Source organism: Trifolium pratense, linkage group LG5 (genome assembly GCF_020283565.1).
Source record: "Trifolium pratense cultivar HEN17-A07 linkage group LG5, ARS_RC_1.1, whole genome shotgun sequence".
Classification (NCBI taxonomy): domain Eukaryota; kingdom Viridiplantae; phylum Streptophyta; class Magnoliopsida; order Fabales; family Fabaceae; genus Trifolium; species Trifolium pratense.
This window is the reverse complement of record NC_060063.1, coordinates 54,389,539-54,408,615: the sequence shown is the minus strand read 5'-3', so window position 1 is coordinate 54,408,615 and position 19,077 is coordinate 54,389,539. Positions and strand designations below refer to the sequence as shown.

The window sequence follows — 19,077 nt, the reverse complement described above, 5'->3', positions numbered from 1 at the left end:
TTAGCCGGAAGCGAAGGCAGAAAGGAGGAACTCCTCATCCTCATACTCAATCTGCAGATTCTTGGATTCCATTAGAAAATCAATTTCTTCATTTTTAAATTTCAGAAAAAAACCAGATGTGATTAGGTCAGAGAGTGCAGGAACATGATCATGATATTCACGCAAAACACCTTCAGATATTGCTTCGGCGAAATTTGTAGCATGTTTCATTGCATCACTGCGATCTCTATCCATCTTCTGGATTATAAACATAGAACTTTGTCTTTCCCAACGTACCCTTTTGTTTGCTTTCTTTGTAATTGTTTCCCCATTTGATAATAGTAAACTATAGCTTACATTGATTGGCTCCTTTGTCTCATGGAAACTCAAGCTGAGAAGAGTTTGAACAGCTTCATGTCTCTTTTTTGGTTCCATTTCCAAGCTAGAACAAGCAAGAAAACCAAGAATAAGCTTAACCAACCCCTTTAAGTTGAAAATTTCATTTGGATCAACATGCTTCAGTTTAACACCATCGTTCACTAAGGATGATTCTTCTCTGCATAATGATTCAGAGATATTTCTAGCACCAATCTTTCTATAAATATCAGATAATTCACACCTCAATGATGGTGTTAAGTTATGCTTAGGATACCATACAAAAACTCTTTCCATCTCAAAAAGCTTCTTCATGTGTAGGTTATCAGGAATAAAAGCATCTTGCTTATCTATCAGATATATTTTATTATTTCTAGATGTTGCAGGTAGTTTCATCAAACTCTCAGAAAGTTTTTTCTCTTCTTTTGCGCTCAATTGTTTGGAGATAGTCGTCCAAAACTTGCAGCACTCGTCATATGACAATTGCCTCACTGAACTCCCCCAATCATTCCAAAGGTTAACATAATCATCTAGTGAGGGCTTTCTCTTGACTTCCAATGTATTGAAAAAACCAAGGATATTCCTATCATAGATATCTTCAAGAACATAAAATTTTGAACCAAAAAGTTTAGCAGGGTCATGTATGATGCATTCTTCAGAATCAACCCACTTGCCACCTTTAGTTCCATCCAGAATCCAAATATTGTTTTTTGCGGCTTTCTCCTCAGGTTGCCATTTGTGTTCATATAAATACTTATATATTTTCACAATGGTACCATGACCAGAGAGAGACTTGAGGTGACTGAAAAGCAAAGAGCACCCTTTCTCAACTTCACTAATGACCCCTATTGCATTGAGTTCTTTCTGGAAAGATGCAATTTCAGGTCCATAAAAATTCTGATCAATAAAAGGCCCATCAGTTGGATTCAGGAATGAACTCCACTTGGAATCAAACAACAACAAACACCTCTCTGGAGGCCTATAACCAGCATGTGTCTTCAACCAATTTTTGGACAACCTTTTTTTGAAATCATCGTCTATTGCAAGTTTGTGAACTTGCATTAGAAGTCGGATGCATTCCAGCAAAGAAAACACACTTTTAGGAGTAATAGTGGATGGATTTGAAGGAAAATTCAGACATTCAGGTACAAACCTCACTCCATCTTTAAATGCAGTAACAACGCCAATGCTTTTCAGCTCTGCCTTGTACTCTTGTATTTTCATACAACAACTTTTGTCACTGTAATCAATGAAAGGGAGACAAGTTATAGAAGATATTGATTTCCACTCGGGACCATATAAAATGCATTTTATTGGGCACCTAAGACCATCAACCGTAGTATGCAACCATTTCATTTCACATATCATGGTTAAGATATTTGAAGGAAAACTATAGTCAGTTCCCTTCAGCAGCCTGTAACAAGAGAGTAATGACATAACATGTTTTTGGTTAATTGAAGTTTCCAATGCCTTTTGTTCGAAGAGACTGGCAAATTGTTTGATAGCATCCATAAAATCAACCACTACCCCTGTTTTCTTCAATTCATCTTTGTAACTGAAAATCTTCTCCCCATAAAATTTATGATCAATAACAGGAAGACCATCGAATACCTCCAAAATGCAGCCCCAAACTGGATCAGACAAAAAACATTCACTTGGTGCTTTGAAACCCATGTTTGTCTTCAAGCAGCTCACTCCCTGTATTGAATTTAAGACTTCAGTAGGGACATTTGAGCATTTGATGCATTCCATTATCAAAAGAACAGCCGCAGCTGTCAAATAGGCCAAATTTGAGGGTGATTTTAAATGCTGTGTAACAACTTGGTGATTTCCATGTAAATCAACTATCACTCCCAGCAACTTGAGCTCCTCTTTGTAGTTATATATTTCCTCACCAAAATAAGCATGATCAATGAATGGTATATCACTAATTTCAGATGCAACTTTCCATCCTTTACCACCCAATACAGATCCCACTGGAGACCTAAAACCATGTGATGTCTTTAGCCAACTTCCCTCTTTGATGCTGTCCAAAAATTCGTTCAAAGGAAGAAGACTTGTCCTGAGATATTGGATGAAGTTAAGCATCAAAAGAACATGATTATTACTTAAAGGGAAAGAAGCTGCACGAGACATTAGCTCTCTTCCAATGAATTTGCATGCTTCCTCATAACTGAACATCACTCCAACTATTTTCAACTCCTGTTTGTACTTATTTATTCTTTTCCCATAGAAGCTCTCATCAACCAAGGGAATGTCAACAAGAACCGAACCACTCTGCAAAAGTTTTCCCAATTTTGCGCCAATTAAGAATGACTTTGAAGGAGACATATATCCATTACCGGCAACTTTAAGCCATCTGCCGCCTTTTATGCATTCCAAGAATATCTCTGGCAGGTCAACCCCCCTTCTATTCATATTCCGAATCCAATCCAAAAGCAAAAAGGCATTGTCTTTGGTAAGTGGTGTATCTGCAGCTGAAAACCCAGCATTTGGAGGAGATATATAAGGGATGTCGGAAGCTTTGACATGGTTTTTGAGGAAATTAATAAGCTTCCCCGAATCCGTATGTTGACCTGCATAAGAAATTGGATTTAGGTACGCCTTTCCTAGCTCAACATAATTCTCATTTCTCCATGGATTAGAAACAATCAAGCCTGCCCATTTGCTCACATTTGCAGGAAGGAGAACCCCATTTCTGCTTGTAGTTGTTCGTCCATAGTTGTCCACAAGTGGCATAAAACTACATAGAGAATCAACCTCAAGACTTGACAAATAATCATTTGACAAGGAGTGGTATAAGAAATGAGCAAATGCAATGGCAAGCTTGCAGTCGTTAGCAATAGAATGGCAGACTTTTTCTGCAAAATTGTACACATTAAGAATATGAACATTAACATCTTTTGCCAACCAATCCATCAAATCTTTCTTATCGGGAAAGTGGGCGATAGCTTGTTGAGTGCTTTCAGGCATAAAACACTGCTTTGTTGCAAATGTAAATACATTGTTCCAATTGATCAGCCAAGAACAAGGACAATTCTGACTTATGTCTGCTAGAAAAACTCCCTTGAAGCATTCATTTAGTGTGAAAAACGATGGAATCCCGTCAGAAACCACATATTTAATCAATGGAATGTTACAGATGTTCGAGTCCTTAAACCTTGACCAGTTTTTCGCAACAAAATGTAAAAGCTCAAGATAGATATCTTCTGATACTCCATCCACAAGATTAGAACTCTGTATACACCTTGCATACCAATCAATCTTCACTTGTTTCACCCCTAAAAATTTGAGTGCGTCATCATACTGTCTTTTATCAAATGAAGAACTCAAAATTTTCACCCCATCATGAGAAGATAGATCAAGCAAGTATACTCCTTCCTGCTGGGCCTTCGTCAAAATATTCCAAAATTTAGGTAGTAGCCTGCTAACTTCACGAGGCTTATAGAAGTGCTTCTGGTTCGAGAATGTCTCAATAGGAACAATTTTTTCTTCAGCCAGTATTTCTCTGATTTTCTCCCTCACGTGATTGAAGTTCTCAAGAGGAGAACTAACAATTGGAATAAACTTTAACATATAAGACAAGCTGCTTACTGGAGCTTCATTTGATCCCATGACAAGTGTTTTGAATGCATTTATATAAGCTGATGGAACACATTCAAGTATCCCTTGATTCCACTTATCATCCAAAAGAATTGTCTCCCTCGATGAGGCAAGGATAAAATCTGCTTGAATTATGAAGGGAAAATTTGTGACCATCTCTGTAGGAAGAAATGCATAAACACCTGGTAAACTCTTATCCTTGTGAAACCGCTCATGATGTGGGAAGGCCAATGTCACAACCCATTCTTCCAAACCCGATCTCCTTTCCACAACATTTTCCAACTTGACAGGAATCTTTTGCTTCCACATGTAGTAGCTGCATACCTCTTCGTCGACATTGCTATTTTCCCCCACAGATAGATGGATTGTGTAAGACTCCGCATTCATGTTTTTCACTGTCACAAAGTTAACCTCGCTTGAAATAGATACAGTAGTAACAGAATTCTTTTTGGGGTCGTCATTATCTTCTCTGACAGAAACGTGTCTAATTTTCGAAAGGAACAGTAAAACTTCCGGGTGAATGCTTGAAAGCTGCTGTTTCACAGGATTTACCTTGTCTGGCTTCAGAGGCAAGACAATTGTTGTAGTTGAAAGGGAATCTTTACTACCACCGTATATCTGCTTTATGTCAAGAAGGGTAGGCTTCTCCTCAACCCATTCCGGAACTATATACCCAAGACTGCAATGTGGACAGGGACTCTCATTGAACCTTATCTGATATCCGTTGCTAAAAATATAAGGCTGATCAGAAATTAGAAACACACTCTTGAAACCGATTCCTGAAATTCAACCATAGGAGAGATTCTGTCAAATATGAGCATTATTACCTTCAACTTAATATGATATCTATAGTTAAGAATAATCTTATAGTCCCTGATTCAGAATCTTTTTGAATTATATTAATCATTACACTTGATTGATAAGGCTTTTCAAAAGATACATAAAAAATTAGAAGCACTGTTAAATTAGTCAATATTTTTTTCCTTTGGTATAATGGCTGAAAATATTCTTTTTATACATACAAATTAATTGACATTGAATTGATTCAAGCAAGTTACATGCTTATACTTACAAATTATCCAGGTACTAAAATATCATTTAATTATCATTCAATGTAAGCAACCACATTAACACAAGTCTTTCTGAAGGCAAAGGCTGAAAATAAATGTGATAATATATACCTTTTTCACCGATGTAACCGCAGCTCCTATTGCCTTTCTTTGTTGATCGTCCAACACTGCAGAGAGACTCAATGTTTTCGCGAGAGAAACCCTTTTCATTGTTGAAAATAAGTAACGTGGCTGGAGCGCCAGTAGCTGTTATGTCCTTTGAAGTTATGATGAACTGCAATGTTGGTCTCACTCCTTTAATATATTGGTTATCTTCAGCATTCTGTAGAATTTAAGAAAAAAACTATGGTGATGAATATCAACCACTAATACTATAATTTGACACTATGATTGCATCATTCTAGAAACTGTTTGAGATAACATATGGAAACAACTGATGACATACTAGTATTCATAAGCTATTTTAAGTTTATTTCCATAAGCTCTCTAGGAAACAACTGATAGCTTATGAACAAAGCTTATAGATTATACAAAAATAATGTGACTTTATTTTAACTTGTGTTATAGAAATAACTTATATGATAAGCATTTATGTTATAAGCTGCAAAATAAGTTTGTTTATCCAATAATCCAAACAGTGGCCAATTATTCATTCAGCTTAACATGATAAAGTAATTTGGGCACGAAAAACAATAGATGGGTGCTTACCAAGCGGCTAAGGAGTGTTTGGATGGATTTGGTGTTGAAATTCCTAGAGAAGTTGGAAGGGGGGATCGAAATGAAATGGTGTTCAATAATAAGAAGCTTGAATCAAATGCACAAGCTTTTAAGTAGTTTTTGAGCAACATTCCAAAATTGGTGTATAACTAGCATGAAAACGGACACAAACAACCCATTGATACCGAGATACGTCTAATCTAGGGATGGCAAAAATATTCATACCCGCAAATATCAGCGGATAAAGTCCGCCACGGATACAAGACGGATAACTTAATGAATATCCACGGATGAAATAAGTGGATATTTTAATTACCCGGTACTTAATTAATATGGATACGGATTTAAAGGTATACACGCCCGCGGATATCCATATCCGCTAATAAATAAGATAATTACTTAAATATCCTTAGTTATTACTGGTATCGTTATCAAAAATATTTATGTCAACTTGTCCATATTTAGTTGTATTCTCTCTTGTATTTTTTATTATTTTTTTATAAATAAATCAAAGATATATTTTTGTGAGAGAAAAAAAAATCAGTTATATATTGTCAAAACCCAAAACACCAGTTCTATAGATACAGTCAAATATAGTTACAAGTTTTAAGACATAAATCTAATATCAAAGCTAAAACAAAATACAAACAAACACAAAAACACACAACCTATTGATGTTCTCTCTTGTATTGCTGATGATGCTATTGCGAGTAATATGAGATAAGTTTCTTCACATCAAAAGAACAAAATGACTTTAAAATATAACTTTATAAAAAAGGATCATGTTAAACAGTGCACTCGGTACATTTATTAAGCATAAAATTAATGTTGATAAAAATAATTTTTTACACTTTCAATGCATTGAATGCACGAGTTTCAAGACAATATTTAGGTAAAATATCATATAATGTGTAGCAGAAAAGAAGTGAAAAAGATGAAGATGTGACTTAGAAGATGTGTTGAATGCACTATTTAACATTTTCTTATAAAAAAATATCATATAATGTGTAGCAGAAAAGAAGTGAAAAAGATGAAGATGTGACTTAGGTAATAAGGTACCTGAATAAGTTCCATGAGAAAATGAACATCTCTGGTATAAAGTTCAGCTGAGAGATTCTTAACAGCTTGATGAAGATCTTCAGTCAAAGGATTTGCTCGTTTTCCACCAATAGAAAACTTTTTCCTTCTTATCTCTTCAATGTGTTTTCTCTTTGTACTCATATTTTCCATATCTTACTTCTCAAAACCAAGGTTGCAAATTAAGTAGCTAGTATATATATATATATATATATATATATATATATATATAGTTCAGCACACTCTGTGAAATGTATAAGAGAATACAAACACTGTTACATTTTCATATTTTACTTAGTTGAGTAAGTTAAGTTTTCAATTCTTATCTTTATATATATTATTCCTTTGTTGCTTACAAAATTTTCAATTTGAGAAGGCTATAATATTTCATTTCTCTCAAAAAATGGTGTATGTGCAATTAAACTATCTTAATTTACCCAAAGGATTATATGCCAACTATATATTTTGTAATTTAAAGTGCGTAAAAATTCCTTCGGCATTCAATTAAATTAATGCACCTATTAGATTGATTGAATAAAACATATATCTAGACCTTAAAAAATTAATTTTTGTTTATATTCAAAATCAGTATAGCATAGGTCTTGTAAAATCACTATTACTCACCATCATTTCGAAGAATTCAACATAGTAATATGGAAAGATATGACTTTATTACGTGTGAATAATTTTAAAAAATTAACACTAATGCAAAGTCATATCAAGTACAAACCTAACAGATCATACTAGAGTCATTTCTACGGTGATAATTGGAGAATGTTAAAAGACACATATTAAGAAGATAAATGTGGAAAAAAATTATTAAAATTGTGGTATATTCAATTATCTAAGCATTAAATTTTTTGTATCATTAAATATTACATTTCTATTTTTAGGTAGCTTAACATGTGCCCTTAGGGCACAAGTTAACATGACCCTAATTATTATTATATTTAACATTTGTATTAATTGTTCGAATCTCTCCTATATGTGGAAGTTTTTGTTGGCACTATATATGAGGAAGGAAGTTATCGTTTTATAGTTTTGTCTAACATGCACAAGTGATGCATATGGTGCATGGTGCACAAGTTAACGATATTATTATAACGAATACGAATTTTACGAAATCCACCATTAGATTGATAATTTATATCATATAGATCATCCATATCAAATTTTAAAGAAATTGTAATGGTGGATCTATATCATATAAATTATCAATAAAATTTATATCATTCTTTCTACTAGTTTTGACTTAACATTCACCTCATTTCTCTTTTTGATGATCATGAATCTCTCTTCTCACGAGTCTCAAGAGAACTTAACAATTATTCAACAAATTTCACAAATATATAAATTAAAGTCTTTCTATTCTTAGTAGACAACAAAAAAACATTTATCAATTTTTCAATATCATCAACAAGTCAGAAGGGAAGAGTAAACATATTCATAATATAGGAAGGTATCGCCTGAAGCACCGACTTTATCATTATTTGCTTACCCTTTGACAGTGCACACCGTCTCCAAGAATTCATTCTCTCCCAAATATGATCCTTAATGTAGGAAAATGTTGCTTTATGGCTTCTTCCGATCATGGACAGCAACCCAAGATATATACAAGTACCCAAAACACCAAGAATGCAAGATAGGTCTTCTTTAGTTGCTTGAGACATAGTACGACTAATGAAACTTTAGACTTTACTAAATTAATTTCCTGACTTTAAGTTTGTTCATAAGCATGTAAGATCATCATAAGTTCATTCATCTCAGCTACATTAACCCTACAAAATAAGAAACAATCATATGCAAATAAAAGATGAAAGACCTCTTGAGTTCCACGACGAATTCTCACACCATGAAGGTCATCCCACCCAACAGCCTGGTGAATTTGAGAAATTAATGGCTCTACCGCCAAAATAAATAAATAAGGAAAAAGATGATTTGCCTTGCCGCAATCCTCGACTTCATGAAATAGGATCAACTCGATCATAATTCATAAGCATCGAGTTTAAACTCATAAATAATTTTCCAATTTTAACACTAAAAATGTGCTAATTTCACCATTAAAAAAATAGTACTATTTGGATTCTTCATATAGAAAATTAATGTATGTCTAAATAAAAAAAGCTAGCTTTGTCAATAAAATAAAAGCTACTCATGTACCAAAAAATAAAATAAAAGCTAGTAAACTTATGTAAATAAAGGCTCTGTTTGGTAACACAAATAAGCTAGCTTATAGCTTATTATATGAGCTTATAAGCTTGTTTCAAAAAATTAGAGGTGTTTGGTAACAAGCTTTTTGTACTAGCTTATAGCTTTTTTTCAGATGCTATTTCAAGTAGCATTTGAGCTTATATCTTATAGCTTTTTACACTTTATTCCATTTTTACCCTTTAATTTAATAACTACCCACTCTAAAAAATAAACTACCCACTATCAATTATGTAATTTTATATTTAATAACCACTTTAAAAGCTAATTTTACCAAACACTTTAATTTCAATAAGCTAGCTTTTCAGCTATCAGCTATCAGCTAGCTTATCAGCTATCAGCTAGCTTATAGCTTATTTTAACCAAACGGACCCAAAATTAAAACATTAGTCTAATTTTTATTTCAGCATTGAGTCCTTTTTCTAGGTGCGTCACAACGTAACACCCAAACAAAACAAATTTCATTATTTCCGTTCTTCAAAAACCAAAATTCTCCGATCATCACAACTCCGATTCCAAATCATCAATGGCGGAATTCATCGATCTCGAATCTCAAGACGGCGTTCGAATGCCATGGAACGTAATCCCCGGCTCAAAACAAGAATCAACAAACGTCGTCGTTCCCGTTTCCGCAATCTACACTCCAATCAAACACTTCCCTTCCATGCCACTTCTCCCTTACTCTCCTCTCCGTTGTCGCACTTGCCGTTCAATTCTCAATCCATTCTGCATCGTTGATTTCGCCGCCAAGATCTGGATCTGTCCATTCTGTTTCCAACGGAATCATTTTCCACCACATTACGCTTCAATCTCCGATGATAATCTTCCGGCTGAGCTTTTTCCGCAATATACAACCGTTGAATATGATTCACCAGGTGATACTTCACCGCACGTGCCTCCTGTTTTTCTATTCGTTGTTGATACGTGTGTTATTGAAGAGGAAATAGGTTTTCTACGATCGGCGATTTCGCAAGCGGTTGAGCTTTTACCTGATAATTCTCTTGTTGGACTTATTACTTTTGGAACTTTTGTTCATGTGCATGAGCTTGGATTTGGTATTGTTCCGAAAACTTATGTGTTTAGAGGATCTAAAGATATTTCTAAGGAGCAGTTGTTGGAACAGATGAGTTTTTTTGCCAAGAAACCGAAGCCGGCTGTTGGTGTTGTTGCTGGTGCAAGGGATGGACTTTCGTCCGAGAGTATTTCGAGGTTTTTGCTTCCGGCATCCGAGTGTGAATTCACACTTAATTCGGTAATTTGCTTGGTTTAGTGACTTTAGTCTGTGTTGAAAAGTTTGTTTGTGTGTTGATCAGAGTTGTCGGTGTCAGATTGCGGAAAACAGTGGTTTGGTTTGTTTTGTTCTGTTCAAATTCCGGCGAGCCATAACCACTATTTAACAACACTCCGTGATAATATAGCAGTGTTGTTAAACAGTAGCTATAGTAATGTGATATAGCTGTATAGTATAGTAGAATTTGAACAAATTGCAACTGTTCCATGATACACTATTTATTATAAAATGTTGCCAAATAGGTGCTATAGTGGTGTGGCGATATTGTTGTGTAGCGGAATTTGAACAAACTGCTATTTTCTACAATCTGTGGTTGACAACGTTGCACCCGCGTAGCAATGGTGATTTGTTTAAATTTTGCTATGCTGTAGCCGCAATTTCACAACATTGGTATTGATGAATTGTGTATGAATTGTGGTTTGGTTTGTTTTTGCAGGTTTTAGATGAGTTGCAGAGGGATCCGTGGCCGGTGCCTGGTGATCAGCGGGAGGCGAGGTGCACCAGCACGGCGCTGAGTATTGCGGCTAGTTTGTTGGGGGCGTGTGTTCCTGGTTCTGCTGCAAGAATAATGGCGTTTATTGGGGGACCAGCAACCGAAGGACCTGCTTCTGTAAGTGTTTTTCTTCTTACTTACAGGGTGACGGTGTAATTAGTTTGATAGTGTGTTGGACATGAAAGTATGTTTGGCCAATAGAAGTATATAGTGTAGCTTTACTTGTGTCTAGCCATTGAAGTAGAGATTAGAGAGTAGCTTTTGTTCAAATGCATTGGAAAACGCGTGCATTGAAATCCAAACACATACTATACAGTCAAATTAATTGCGAAAGATATATCATCATTCATGGTATTAGTCCATAAATAATTGAAATTTGAAATTACACACACTGTGCCCGTACTTGAATGCGTATTTCGTTGGTTAAATTAGTCCTAACGACCTCAGGTTAGAATATTTTTGTAACTAATTCACTAAAAGATTGCACATTGGAGGACTGAAATGTTATTCAGGAAAATATTGATCTTTTAGAAACTAATCCGTTTATTTATTTATTTATTTATTTATTTATTTATTTATTTATTTATTTATTCTATACTTATATCTATTCGAGGCAAATTTTACTTGACATCTATTCGTGTTGTAAGGTAAAGCTTAATTCTTCCAACATGAATATGCTCTCATTTGAAAAGTTCTGTATGTGTGTGTTGTGCAGTATGTATATAAGCTTCCGAATCTGCATCTTAATGTCCTACATGTAACATACATATACGATTAGTTATTGACTTTAAACAAGAACAGGTAGTTTTGTGGCCTTTGTTTTAGAGGTTAAGATAAAATTGTTTTAGGCTTTATTTACATATTAGAATCTACCTTTTCACTTTTAAGTTATTTCTGACAAAGTTATCTAGTTCGAGTGGGATATGGATTCTCTACATTCAAAACCATACATTCACTTAAAGTTTAGTGCAAAAATGCTAGGAGAGAGAATGGAGAGAGATAGTATAGTAGATGGTAATGACAAAATTGACCTTAAAAGTAAACTAAATGTAAGTGAATGTAGATTTTTTTAATGTAGAGAATCTAAATCTGTTTGAGTGGATGGAAACTGTTGTAGCTCTATTTACATTTCATCTTATGATTTTAGAGAATTTTGTGGTTTCTTGAGTGGGTTTTTTCTTCCTCAGTTTTGTCCTTTTGTTGTTTCTTTCGGAGTACCATCTCTTGTAGTTTTTCCCTTCGTCTTCAGAAATTCATCTTTATCAAGACAAAAATATGTTATGGAGGCATTTGGGGCCCGTTTGGATTTGACTTATTTTTAGCTTATGAAAATAGCCTATGCAAATAAATAAACTTTTATGTTGATTCATAAGTTTTCACTGTCAAAAATACATAAAAACTTATTTATTTGCATAAGCTGTTTCGCATAAGCTCAAAACTAAGCCAATCCAAACGGGCCCTTGTTCTGTTGGCATTTTGACAGTAGTGTGTATGATAATGATTGGCCTCTATTTTATCATTGCCTATATCAAGGAGGTGGTATTTGATTGTCTAGGAACATAGTTTTAGATATTTCATTTACTTTTACTGATGCCATGGACAAAAATGATTTCCATCTCATTTGATTGGTTGGCGACACTCAATTGTTTCTGTTCTTACGAACTCCTGTATACTGTAGATTGTATCCAGACAACTTTCGGAACCAATTCGCTCCCACAAAGATCTGGATAAAGATTCTGTGCCACATTACCATAAATGTGTGAAATTCTATGATGGGCTTTCGAAGCAGCTTGTACATCAAGGTCATGTGCTAGATCTCTTTGCTTGTGCTCTTGATCAGGTAAAATTTTCTCTTTTTTCAATTGCCCTTTTCTGGTTGGTATCCATCATTATGCTTGTTTGTAAGCTGGTGACTGAATGTATCCGTTTTCCACCTAGAGAACTCTTCACCTTTCCACTTCTTTTGAGCACATAATATTTAGATGAGAGTTTATATTCTGAGTACATTCAGTGTAATCAAGAATTTGTGATGATGGTTTAAATTCTAATTCTCTTCTTCAGTTGTTTCCATACTCTTAAAATTTTTAAGTTTTTCAAAGTATTTTATGTTGAAATTTCTTATGCATACCTAATCTTCATTCACTAACTTAGTAAAATCCTTGGCCTCACATCTTTTTATTCAATAATAGCGGCTGGATTAAAATTTATTGACCATAGTATGACTGCGTAACCAAATGCTCCAAATAGTAACAGGAGTTGCACGTTGCATAAAAAGCTAGCCTCATCGTGTCCACCGAAATCACTAGTGTTTATATTTAGTAACCAAGAATTGGTCCAAGGAGATGGGGACACCTAGTGTTAGAAGAAAGGCAATGTATTCCACAAAGAAACAACAACAGATTACAGAACAATGCAGGAAATAGTAGCTCTGAAAGACTCCCTTTACTGCCAAATTCTTTTCATCTTCTGCTGTTCTTCATTCTTTAAGTGCTCTTAAGAACAACAACTATAACAACAGAAGCCTGTTTCGGGGTTGTGTATATGAATCAAGCGACGTCATGACGCCTTATCATGAATCATGCTTAAAGACGGACCATTATTTGCCGCTCTCAACTCAATTAAAAAAGGGATTCCATATAGATTACCTTTAAACCAGTTCACTCGTTTTATAACCACCAGAAGTGTTTACCAAACAGAGAGAATTTGAAACACCCGAGTATAATAATGTTTACAAATTACAATTTCTTTTCCATGAACATGTTTTTTTTCCCAACTGTTTTCTTTGTTTTAATTAAAGGGATTCTTGAGCTTCCTTGCTTGTAACCTTCTCATCATCTATTATAAGATTGTAATTTTATTGGAAAAATTGTTTCAATCATTTTTTATTTTTTTTTATCAATAATGTTTCAATCATGTTTTCATTAAGCTTAAGTGTTGTTTTATATCTTGAGGTATCCTGGAATGACGCCTCCTACTATAAATAACTTGACTGTCCAACATCATAATTCCTCTTGTTTGAAATCCTTGGCTAATTTCAAGGAGATTAGAAATTAAAAATGTTGAGCATTTTGTTAACTGTCCTACTTGATTTTGTTTCTATTGAAATTGTGTTATGCTAGGCTTTTAGTTTTTAGGTGGTCTGTAGGGTGACATGTGTTATTGCTTAATTGCTTCAAATATTTGTAATCACATTCCAGGTTGGCATTGCTGAGCTTAAAACTGCTGTTGAAAGGACTGGGGGCCTTGTTGTACTTACCGAAAGTTTTGGCCATCCAGTGTTCAAGGATTCACTTAAGCGTGTTTTCCAATCGGGTGATTATGATCTGGGCCTAGCATCAAAGTAAGTCATAAAAGATTTTAATTTTTCTATGATAACGATTGCCATGAATTTCTCATTTCTTGCTTTTGTAGTTAAGTGTTAGGTAACCCCACCATTTTTGCTCCCCTTTTCTCTGCTGCTCAATATTCAGACTGTTTTGGCGTTGTCCTCTGCTGTCCATGGCCTCCCCAGTGCCACAATTCCATTGTAGTCAGCTTTTCTTGTATCAAAGACTGTGTTCTTGAATCTTGATCCTCTCACCAGCCTCCATTTATTGGAGTATCTTATCTTTACTAAGCATCTTTTCTTTCTCGCTGTACAAGTTGATTCTTGTTGAGACAACAAGTTTTAGGGGTTAAGGAATGAGGAAAAGAGAGAAAGGCGGCGAACTATAATTTTTTGAAGTTGATGATTGCACTTAATTTTTGAAAATTCTCAAAGGTGGTCTAGAAGTTGAAACCATTTTAATGGCCTATACACTGAGCGACTAGTTGATAACCATTATAAATGGATACTATTAACAATTACTGGAGGATTCTATCTCCTGTTTACATTGATAGGATAACAAACCAAAAATAATAAAATAATGATATTGACAACAACATTAATTTTATGATACCATTTATAACAACAATTTTGGAATTTGAGGAGTATCCCATAGTAAACACAGTGGCAAATAGTCACTAACAGATTGGGAGTACCCAAACCACAGTTGCTGGATTAATACAAGTAATTCTGTGGCATCTGGATTCAGAAACATGATTTCTGGCTATGAATAAACTAAGTTTAATAGGTTACATAGTACCTTTTGTCCAAATCTGAAAGGTCCCTCTACCCAGAAACAGAATCATATCCTGTGGCTTCTGATTCCAGCCAGACCCATGTTTTCTGACCGGGAAAAAGAAATCAACGAGCTGAGGGAGTTGATTGACACTTAACCTTATTTTATCTTCTTTGTGCAGTGGAATATTTGAGATAAACTGCTCCAAGGACATTAAAGTCCAAGGGATTATTGGCCCTTGTGCTTCTCTTGAAAAGGTATATCTACCCTAGAAGCTTTGTTCTATCCTTTTTTGCATGTTAAATTTTCTATAGACTCTCCCCATCAGAAAAAAAATGATTAGCTTCTTCTTTGTATATGCAGAAAAGCCCATTATGCTCAGATATTGTTATTGGTCAAGGAGGTACTAGTGCATGGAAGATGTGTGGCCTTGACAAATCAACATCACTCTGTCTGTTTTTTGACATCGTGAGGAAGGAAACTCCTGACGCTACAATGCAATCCACAAGCAATCAATTTTACTTCCAATTCTTGACTTAGTATGAAAACCATCTTAGTGCATTTTTGAGTAATCTGTTGTCTGTTGTGGTAATGTGGTTGAAATATTTCTCACTCATCACAGATTTTTTACTTCAGTTATCAGAATAACAGTGGACAAATGAGATTTCGGGTTACAACCCTTTCACGTAGATGGGTTGCTGGACCAGGAAGCATACAGGTAAGCTTTAATCTACCACCCTTTGATTCTCTAAATTTAATTATTTTGATATCCGTTATTAATACCACAAAGTAAATCATTTGGGTTTGTCATATTGTAAAATTTATTATAAAAATACGGTCTTGAGAATGATATACACACATTTAATTATAAATAAGGAATTAACGTGCAAAACAAAGACTTCTCTTGATTACCAATTTACCATTCTATTTCTTACCTAGTTACCTTGCATATTTAGCAGGGCAAATGATGGAGACCTCATTTTATGAGCTTGTTTTGGATTAATTTATACACAATTTTTCTTTAATTACCCTTTCTTATTTTACTCGTCCTTGCTGAACTGGAGTTCTTATCAGGATAATGATTAATGCTGGTTTTATATTCATTAGCTTTTACAATTAGCTAATGATAACATGTTATTAGTTTGACCTGTGTTTGGAGATGTGCTTTTGTTGTAATGGGAGAAAATGTGGGAACTTTTAGCTGGTTTTCTTGGGATGTTGGGGAAGCCTTGAATCTTTGTCTATCTAAAACTTCATTAATTCCTGATGATCTGATGGTAGTGAAAGTTTTATTGGGGTTGATATTATAATTTCTTATAAAAATTGTCATGAATTTTATATTTCGCCTTTTCTCTCTTTGACATTTTACAGCAGGGCTTATAGTGATTTAATATTTCATGATATGATTTTATTAAGTAAAGGAGTGCTAGGAACACTCTTTTCACCCAATAAGTGAGTGTTCCTCGCATTGCTCTATCAAGTAAATTGAGTACTCTATATTCATTGCTGGAGTTACAATTATTTCCGAATTGTTTGTTAAAAATTCATCACTTAAGTCATTTTCTGAAATTCATCATTGTTTTATACCAGTTATGTGTAAAATTTTGTAGGACTTGATTTCTGGATTTGACCAAGAAGCAGCTGCTATAGTCATGGCACGCCAAGTGTCTTTCAAAATGGAAACGGAGGTGAGTTCTGTATATTTTCTGCACCTTTTGAAATTGTATTTTAGATTATTGTATCTTAAGCCTGTTCCACATGTATATTGTAGTTTTTAGCTGGATATAATCTCAGCCTCAATTTTTGTGCCTTTAAATTAGGCCTCCAAATTGGTTTCATAATATATATATCCACAAAAAATAACAAAGAATTATCAATGGCTCAATCGTGTAATAGTTCTATCAAAAAGGAATGGAGGTTATATGGTTTGAATCCTACTTTGTTCATTTTGTTATTTTTATCCTTTCCATTTTTCCACAGGTGCTATTAAAAAATTGGCCAGCAACACTTATTTGATTAACAATATCACAAGATGTAACAAAAAACACAATATCATGAGATGACATTATAATTAGTGTTTTAAAAATTATAAAATTTAATAATAAAGAAAGATACAATATTATTATCAGTTTTAGAAAGGCCGCGGTTCGAATTTTGCTTTAGTCCCTAAAAAACACACGTTTTCTGGACCATTTCTCTAACATGCTTTACTTAATTATTATGTATTATAGTTCTGTAAATTGATTATTCCAGTGGAGCATGAGATTTTTCAAAAGAAATGGAAATATTACAACATTTATAGTGGCACAGGGTTTCCGTTTTTTTATTCCATTCATGAAAAAGAAAAAAGGAATCAAAACCCATTACACTTTGTTGACAAGTACATTGACACATAAGTAGTCTTTGACAGTTTGTTTATCGCATATCACATACTGTGGACATACTTTTCTCTTTCTCGCTGATTACCTTGATATGGTTTTCTGTCTGCTTATGTAACATGTCATTGTTTTGACATCCTGCGACAATGCAACTTTTGTATCAGGCTGAATTTGATCCTATCAGATGGTTGGATAAGGCATTGATAAATTTGTGTTCCCGGTTCGGAGATTTTCAAAAAGACACCCCATCTTCATTTAGTTTGTCTCCCAGGTTGTCAATATTCCCACAGTTTATGTTTCATTTACGACGTTCTCAGTTTGTTCAGGTATGCATTTCACGTTTTCACTTTTCAGACCTGTAATAATGTTTGTCATTGCTTCAACATTGTTTAATTTTTTTCATTAATTATATTATTGCAGGTCTTTAACAACAGCCCAGATGAGACTGCTTACTTTAGAATGATTCTAAACCGGGAAAATGTTACCAATTCTGTTGTCATGGTTCAGCCTTCATTGATTTCGTATTCGTTCCATTCTGGTCCTGAGCCTGCTCTTCTCGATGTCGCAGCCATTGCGGCCGACAGAGTGCTGCTTTTGGATTCGTTTTTCACAGTCGTTATTTTTCATGGTTCAACCATTGCCCAATGGCGCAAGGCTGGATATCATAATGAACCAGAACATCAGGTATTCTTCGTACATGTTATTGCTAATCTAATATTGTGTCTGCTAGTTACAGTAAAAATAAAAATTGTGTCTGGTAGTTCCAGTAAAAAAACAAATATCGTGTCTAATAGTTATTTCTGATCAGAATTTTTCTGTGGGAGTATAATTTTTCTGCTAGTAAAATCAAATAGTGTCTGCTAGTTACAGTAAAAAAACAGATATCGTGGCCATCTTTTATTAACAACATTGCTAATGAGTAATGATCTTATTATCTTCACATTGCCAATTTAGTTAATTTGAGTCAAATATTTTGCAGGCATTTGCTCACTTGCTACGAGCTCCTCATGATGATTCGGATTTAATAATGAAAGAGAGATTTCCTGTGCCTCGCCTGGTTGTTTGTGATCAGCATGGATCCCAGGTTACATTCATATACTTTGAATTTGCGTTTTGCATATTATTTTTGCTTAAGATGACTTTGTCCATTTTTTTTCTTCGACATCTGATATGTTTGGCGTTCATGCACAATGTGCAGGCTCGATTTCTACTAGCAAAGTTAAATCCTTCTGCAACATATAACACCGAAGCTTCCCTCCCCGGAGGGGATATTATCTTTACGGATGATGTTAGCTTTGAGGTCTTCCTGGATCATTTACAGAGATTAGTAGTTCAATAGAATTATAGTCAGTGTGTCCTGTGACTTTTTATGTAAAATTTTCCTTGGATTGCTATTATTATTATTTCCAATTTTGTGAAAAATCTTGTAATTATTTGCTCAATGACAGGGAAGAGTAGATATACTTTTTACTGTAGCTAATTACTCATATTTTAAAAAATTATTTGGCGTCGAACCTAGTTGATTGGCCTTGAGCATATGCTGTTTTGGCTTTTATTCTTCAGAACATTGTTAATGGTACCCCTACATTTAAGATTGTAACCCTAATAAATTAGTTTTATTTCATAAGTACTCCTCTCAAGTACTATATTCTTAGTGTTGGTAAAAACTTAACCAAGGAAAAAGAAGTAAACAATGTGCTTTATTTCATAAGTACTCCTCTCAAGTATATTTCAAGTTGTTGAACCCTTGATACCATAAAAAGAAGTGTTTTATTTTACAGAAATA

General features: G+C 34.4%; 2 protein-coding genes across 2 annotated transcripts; one reads left to right on the top strand and one right to left on the bottom strand.

The window, feature by feature from the left end:
• Positions 1-6,965, bottom strand: LOC123883230. Its single transcript, XM_045931970.1, has 3 exons — positions 6,804-6,965; positions 5,139-5,349; positions 1-4,736 (listed from the first exon to the last, which is right to left on the bottom strand). The coding sequence occupies exons 1-3, from the start codon at positions 6,963-6,965 to the stop codon at positions 1-3; spliced, it is 5,109 nt and encodes a 1,702-aa protein (XP_045787926.1).
• A 2,354-nt stretch (positions 6,966-9,319) lies between these two features.
• LOC123883229 (protein transport protein SEC23-like) lies at positions 9,320-18,827 on the top strand. The gene is made up of 12 exons (XM_045931969.1): positions 9,320-10,281; positions 10,757-10,930; positions 12,492-12,653; positions 14,011-14,153; positions 15,095-15,170; positions 15,277-15,452; positions 15,550-15,631; positions 16,524-16,601; positions 17,456-17,617; positions 17,712-17,975; positions 18,271-18,375; positions 18,490-18,827. The coding sequence occupies exons 1-12, from the start codon at positions 9,556-9,558 to the stop codon at positions 18,628-18,630; spliced, it is 2,289 nt and encodes a 762-aa protein (XP_045787925.1). The 5' UTR covers positions 9,320-9,555; the 3' UTR covers positions 18,631-18,827.
• Positions 18,828-19,077: the final 250 nt, after the last annotated feature.